Source organism: Culex quinquefasciatus, chromosome 2, assembly GCF_015732765.1.
Source record: "Culex quinquefasciatus strain JHB chromosome 2, VPISU_Cqui_1.0_pri_paternal, whole genome shotgun sequence".
Taxonomy (NCBI): domain Eukaryota; kingdom Metazoa; phylum Arthropoda; class Insecta; order Diptera; family Culicidae; genus Culex; species Culex quinquefasciatus.
The window spans coordinates 219079274-219086228 of NC_051862.1; the positions used below are offsets into that span (position 1 = coordinate 219079274).

Below are 6955 nucleotides of genomic sequence, written 5' to 3' on the forward strand. Positions count from 1 at the left end.
TGTGCACTTGACAAGAGATGGAAATTGCTTTCACTAAATCATAACAAAACATCGAGAAATGGCTCGCAAAAGCATTGTGAACAGCCAGCGCAGCGGCAGCTGGTGAAGTGGTTGTGGTTAGTTACAGTTACAGCCACGTGTGTTTGTGTGACTGTGCTGCAAGGGGTTGAAAATTTGTAAGAGGAAAAACAGAAAACCCACTTGGAGAGAGGGTCAGCAGCAGCCGCCAGGCTGAAGTGGGCTTTTACTGTCGATTTCAGTTTTTTTTAACACAAATTGGTTTGCATTGTCATGAACGATTGGTTGTTATTTTTTTTCTGGAGATTTAAAAAGGACGCAGATGTATCCCGACAGATTGGCACTTGAAAAGGAAAGGTCATTCATTTGGAAGCTATTTATATTCGATTAGTTTCCTTGTGCTATAATTATATTTGGCGAAGTGGAACATCCCAGCAAGAGACAATGTTTCAATGCATCTAGACGACCTTCATCGCGAAAGAAAACCGTTGATTGGATCTTCAAAGAATCAACTAACCGTGCAAGAAAAAGTGACCAAAGCACAATTGCGATTGTTGAGTAATTTTAACAATATAAAAACCGCCCAAAATCACCTCCTAAGTCATCAGTCGCTTGCGATCACCTCACCAGCTTAGTTCAGTCCAAAAATCACTCGAGCTTACAGAGACATGAAGGTAAGTCTGAAGAACATAAAGTAACGTCGTCCTGTAACGTTCCCCGAATCTCAACAGGCATTCGTAGTGTTGTCCATGGCCCTGGCCATCGCTTCCAGCGCGGCAGTCGACTCCTCCAAGAAGGACAAACGTGGCCTGTGGGAGTTGGACGATCATCATGACTTCGGTTTCAATGATCATCACCACGGAGAAGTGGTCGACGTGCACCACAAGGAGATCATCACCAAGAACGTCCACGTGCCGTACCCGGTGGAGGTCGAGAAGCACGTCCCATATCCGGTGAACGTCCCCTACCCGGTTGAGGTCGTCAAGAAGGTCCCCGTGGTGGTGGAGAAGAAAGTCCCGGTCTACGTTGAGAAGAAGGTGCCCGTCCACGTTGATCGTCCAGTTCCGTACCCGGTTGAGGTGAAGGTCCCGGTTGTTCAGAAGGAGTACGTCGAAGTGCCCAAGCCGTACGCAGTTCATGTCGAGAAGCCCGTCCCGGTGTACGTGAAGAAGCCGGTTTACATCGAGAAGCACGTTCCGGTGACCGTCCACATCAAGGAGGTCCAGCAGAAGAAGCACTGGGGACTGTTCTGAAGAAGCGCAGTTGAGTTGACTGATTAGTTATATGTCAATATTGTTGAGGAATTTTGCCAACTTTAAAACGGTCTGTTGAATAAACAAAAAGTAAAACAATGAATGTGAGTTGTATTTAGCGTATTGAAGTTTAAAATCATAAGCTGTCATTAGCAAATTTCAATAATTTAAATCCTGCTCTATCGGAACGACATAAAGTGTCCTCAAACCTTTCCTCCACCAATAGTATAATTACAGACAATTTGTTTTAAATCAAAAGGTTTTTAACCTCCATTCTTCCTTTTTTCCGATGAAAGCAATTTAAATCATTGCACATGCCACAAGTGCACTAATTTAAAGGCGACCTGAATTTCCTCGGAACAATTTCACCATCGTGACTTCCAAGAGGGACCAACCTGCTGGCCAGTTCTACGTCACAAATTGGACTCATCTGCAATTATCCGAGCTGGGCCCCTTATTCAATATGGATGGCCCAATAATTCGTCGTGGCCGGCCTTTTCGCCGGCGCTTTTCCCTGGGCCTGAGTGTATTTCGTAATAATAATAGAACAATTACGCCCTCGATTGGGCCTGGACCGAAGAGAATCAGTGCGACATTTCCCCCCATCAACTCCACGTGGCAGGCTGGCTCCCCACACTCACACGTGTGTTTGCACTCAGTTCAGTTCGGTCCAAACCAAATTACTGGGTCCTTTCGTGGATATTTTTCGTTTCAATTATTCATTTGGTAGTTCGTCTGTGCTGCCTAGTACCGTTGGCCACAACCGATTGTCGATAGAAGTGACCACCTCCCTCCGAAATCCCTTCCAAAACCTCCACAAAAAAAGAGAGCCACCCCGAACGAGACACACATAATCGCTTGTGAACCAACAAATAACTGGAATAATATGAAAAATAAATATTATTTCAATATATTCAACTCAACGCGGACAAATGGGCCTTCGGACTGGTCTATCTCTCTGGCTCGTCTGGACGCTGCCGCAGTTGTCCCCGGTTCAAACCGAGGGCACTCGTGTGGACACGATGTCGGATGGATTGACATGGCCAACTAAGGTGGGGGGAGGTTCGTGGGCGACACTCTGTTTTCGGAACGAACGCGGGAGATGAATGAAAGTGGAACTCGCTATGTGTGTGGTAAAGTTGGGACTCTTGGGGAGGGATTATGTTTGAGGAGGGAGATTTTGGTAATGCAATGTTATTTTTTGTTAAATTAGCCAAATATTCCGAACACCAACTAACTTTTATCCCGCCCGTGTGGATCAATCGGTCCGCGCACTGGACTCCAATCCAGAGGTCGCCGGTTCAAATCCCGCGGCGGGCGCTCTAAAATTCTTTGTGTAAATATGGGTATTCGGCGCCGTCGCTCCGTGCCATACTTTCATACACTTAGGAGCCCAGGGCGGCGAAGTCCTTGTAGATAAAAAGGAAGACACTAGTGGTTGGTACTAGCAATGGTGGCCGACAGCTATAAAGTCAACTTCGTTTTCGTTAACTAACTTTTACTGTTCTTACTGATAGTTTTTTTTTATACTGAAAACTGATTTCAGTCACTCAAAATGTATTTCTAAGCTATGGCACATCATATGCAATTTGAGAAAAAATAGTTTCTGGTTTGTACTTTGAATATACACAAATTGAAGCATTCAATATGAAATAATAAAAATGCTTTTTGTTTAACTAACCAGATGACCAGATTTGGGTTTCCATGTCAAATTATCATTTAAACCCAAATTATGACCAAAAATCGATTTTTTTTAACTTTGGCACAATTCTGAGGGCAGATTAAGATTCAGCGGGTAAAATTACATGGAAAAACATATATTTGGACAATTTTCCCTCGAAAATTAGACTTTTTCAAATAAAGATATCTCGAGATTATACAAAAACAACCCTGAGATTTTTTCAACGTTTGTAGTGCTAGATCTCCTTTTTCAAATGCAACCTGGTGCTTAAAATTTGGCTTGCACCTTTTCGAGATATTTAAGTTCTAAATTTGCATCTATTTTACCTTAATATGACTGTAACTTTTGACACTTAAGTCCAAATTGACATGTCAAAAAATAAAAATGTTCATTTTTTAGAGCTCTAAAGGTGCTTTGAATATCACTTTTCTCTAAAACTTAACCCTGAATTGCTACGTTCAAAAAACTGATTTTTGAAGGTTTGCTCAGATGCTTTCTATAAATTTGGTCATAGAAGGCGTAGAATATGAGATAAAATTTTGGTGTCTTGAACAAAGTTGCTTGAATTGGCAAGCCCAACAACTTTCTAGAAGACGAAAAAAATCCCAAAAATATTCCTGTAAAGTTAGATTTTCAAAATCACCCTAATGAACCACCCTAATTTTCAACCAAATCAAAAGTTGCCCCTTTCCTTTTGCAACAACTCTTCTGAAGACACTAAAGCTCCAAAACATCACCATTTTTCGGAAAATCAATTTTCCACTTTTTTGCGATCTGGACCACTGTGCATTGGGGTGAGATTTGGTCAAAGGGACTTGAAATGATTTTGCAATATTTCAGGTTCTTTTCAATAAAACTTGAATCTGTTTAAAAAGTTGTGTGAAAACTTAAATAAATATTCGAAAATCTGTATCTTGTGAAAAAAAAAATCATATCAGTTAGGTGTCTTCATCAAATCTGTTGCTATTGATGAGGCCGATTCAGAAAAATGGGTACACGAAAAAAAGGTCAATTTTTTCAATAACTTATTTTTGACAAAAAAAAACGATTTCTCAAATTCAGTATGTTTTATTTTTTATTCAATCTGGAAAAAAAAGTTTATTTGAAAAATTGAAATTTACTACATTTTTTTGTTGACTTAACATGTCAATGTAAAATCAAATTTGCATTCGAAGTGACTTAAACAGTTTCTTTTGTGTGCAAAGTGCTCCGTTTTTCTAGATATAGCCAGTTAATGTTTAATTTTAACTAAAAAAAATTAGTTTTTCGATTTTTTAAGGCTGCTACAAATTTTATTATGGTTTTTGTATCACCCCCCTCCTCCCCTCCCTTCAAAGTTGGTCCGAAAAATCAGGGGGCAAAAAATAGTTTGTTCAAAAAACTTCAATATTTCAATGAAAATTTAAGTGCAATCAGCTGAAACAAATTTTAAATGCATTCCCCTGCGTTTAGAATCATTTTTAATATGTTTGAGTTGAAATATCTTTTGATTTTTTGAAAATTGTTGATGTTTATTGTCGCAAAATTTAACAAACAAATGATATATTTCTGAATAGAAATCGAAAGTTTTTTTTAACAATGTTTCAATAAATATATAAAATAAATATTTTCTTAAACTGAAAAGGAATTAAATTATTTTTATCAACAATTCAGAATACAGCACTGCAAAATAGTACAAAAAAACTTATACAGATTTTAATTCATTTTATTCAACAAATCATTTTGGAATCATCTCCAACTCAGACATAAAATTTCAAGTCGGCAAAATTCCTCAACAATATTGACTAGCAACCTAGAACTAATCAGTCAACTCAACCGCGCGTCTTCAGAACAGTCCCCAGTGCTTCTTCTGGTGGACCTCCTTGATGTGGACGGTCACCGGAACTTGCTTCTCGATGTAAACCGGCTTCTTCACGTACACCGGGACGGGCTTCTCGACATGAACTGCGTACGGCTTGGGCACTTCGACGTACTCCTTCTGAACAACCGGGACCTTCACCTCAACCGGGTACGGAACTGGACGATCAACGTGGACGGGCACCTTCTTCTCGACGTAGACCGGGACCTTCTTCTCCACCACCACGGGGACCTTCTTGACGACCTCAACCGGGTAGGGGACGTTCACCGGATATGGCACGTGCTTCTCGACCTCCACCGGGTACGGCACGTGGACGTTCTTGGTGATGATCTCCTTGTGGTGCACGTCGACCACTTCTCCGTGGTGATGATCGTTGAAACCGAAGTCGTGATGATCGTCCAACTCCCACAGGCCACGTTTGTCCTTCTTGGAGGAGTCGACTGCCGCGCTGGAAGCGATGGCCAGGGCCATGGACAACACTACGAATGCCTGTTGAGATTCGGGGAACGTTAGAGGACGAAGATTCGATATGGTCTTCAGACTTACCTTCATGTCTTTGTAAGCTCGAGTGATTTTTGGACTGAACTAAGCCGGTGAGATGATCGCAAGTGACTGATGACTTAGCAGGTGTTTGGGCGGTTTTTATATTGTTAAAATTACTCAACAATCGCAATTGTGCTTTGATCACTTTTCTTGCACGGTTTGTTGATTCGATGAAGATCCAATCAACGGTTGTCTTTCGCGGTGAAGGTCGTCTAGATGCACTTAATTGAACTTTTCACAGTTTGACTCAAATTAATCGCACACAACTTCCAGCAGTTCACCCCATTTTTTGGCGTGGGAGTTGTGTCCCATTTCGTCATGTGATTAGTCAAATTTATATGCTGCCCCCTTCAAACATCACAGCTGGTTCTTCTTCAAACAAAGCTAATTTAATGCTTTCACAGTGTGTTTGGCCAGAACGACAAATACACTTAACCAGAGAATTTAGTATGTGGAACTGTTCGGGTTAGACGAGGTGGCGGAAATCCGAGAGGTTGTTTTCTCCAAAGAAAAGAATAGTAAATATCGAGGTAATTGAAAGCGAATATCACCAATCACACACTCACACACATACAGAGTGGGCACACCAACGTTTGTCACACATACAATCAACAGAGAGAGAGAGAGAGAAAAAAAGCTCGTCCGAGTTGGGTCCGATTGGGGAATTGAGGTTGACAGGCTTGATTGGGATTAAGCTCGAGGATTTTTTTATGTTATTTTTTCTGTTTGTTTTGGTTTGGGGTTCCCCACATTCACATACCAGTGATTTTGGGAAGGGTTGCCGGACAGGGAGGGGTTTGAATCGATTTCGGGCGACAATATCGGGCTGCTGCTGTTGTTGTATGGGCCAGGCCGAACGGCCAGCCGGCTAGCGGGCCATTTGTCCGTTTGCTGTGACGAAGGCCTCACAGAGTGCACATTTCAATCGGGATTTAGCTCACCTTTGGTTGGGTACTTGAGATGGTCAAGTTCTGATTTATTTCACTACTTTAATATTTGTATTTCGTCAAATTGCACAATGCTCTATTATCTAAGTTTAATTTGTAATTTTCTAGAATTTCAATTTTTACGAGAAATTAAGTTTTGTACATTTTTTAAATTTGGATGAAACTTAATTCATGCAATTCCTATATCAAAAACCAAGTTTCATCATTTGTTTTTCCATACAAATATCCATACAATTTTGATAGCTGGTTATAAAAATTGCCGAGCTTCCGTGGCCGTGAGGTTACGGGTTTCGCCTTGTAAGCGGAAGGTGATGTGTTCGATTCCTGTCTGGCTCGGCAAAGTCAGATCCCTTCAAAGAGTAAATCTGCTCACTGGGAATACTGACCGGTAGGGGATGGGTTTCGACTAACGGCGTGCTGGATTTTCAATCCAGAGGTCGTGAGTTAGATTCTAGTCCCAGGATGATGAAAAATGGACATAGGTAATATTCGAAAATCTGTATCTTGAGAATGCATTTTTTGATCGATGTGGTGTTTAGCAAAAATTTAGAAAATGATAGGGACTGAAACAAATAAATAGATACATGGATTAAAATTTGGTTTTTTTTTATTTAATTTTATACAAATAAAATTTAAACTCCGATACTATCTCGGA

At 40.7% G+C, this 6955-nt stretch overlaps 2 protein-coding genes across 2 annotated transcripts; one reads left to right on the forward strand and one right to left on the reverse strand.

Annotated features, from left to right (window-relative positions):
- The first annotated feature begins 645 nt into the window (after positions 1 to 645).
- Positions 646 to 1322, forward strand: LOC119767084 (mantle protein-like). The gene is made up of 2 exons (XM_038254620.1): positions 646 to 692; positions 750 to 1322. Exons 1-2 carry the CDS (start codon positions 687 to 689, stop codon positions 1269 to 1271), a joined length of 528 nt encoding a protein of 175 aa, XP_038110548.1. The 5' UTR covers positions 646 to 686; the 3' UTR covers positions 1272 to 1322.
- Positions 1323 to 4768: 3446 nt separating this feature from the next.
- LOC119767085 (mantle protein-like) lies at positions 4769 to 5406 on the reverse strand. Its single transcript, XM_038254621.1, has 2 exons — positions 5357 to 5406; positions 4769 to 5299 (listed from the first exon to the last, which is right to left on the reverse strand). The coding sequence occupies exons 1-2, from the start codon at positions 5360 to 5362 to the stop codon at positions 4778 to 4780; spliced, it is 528 nt and encodes a 175-aa protein (XP_038110549.1). The 5' UTR covers positions 5363 to 5406; the 3' UTR covers positions 4769 to 4777.
- Between the last annotated feature and the right edge of the window lie 1549 nt (positions 5407 to 6955).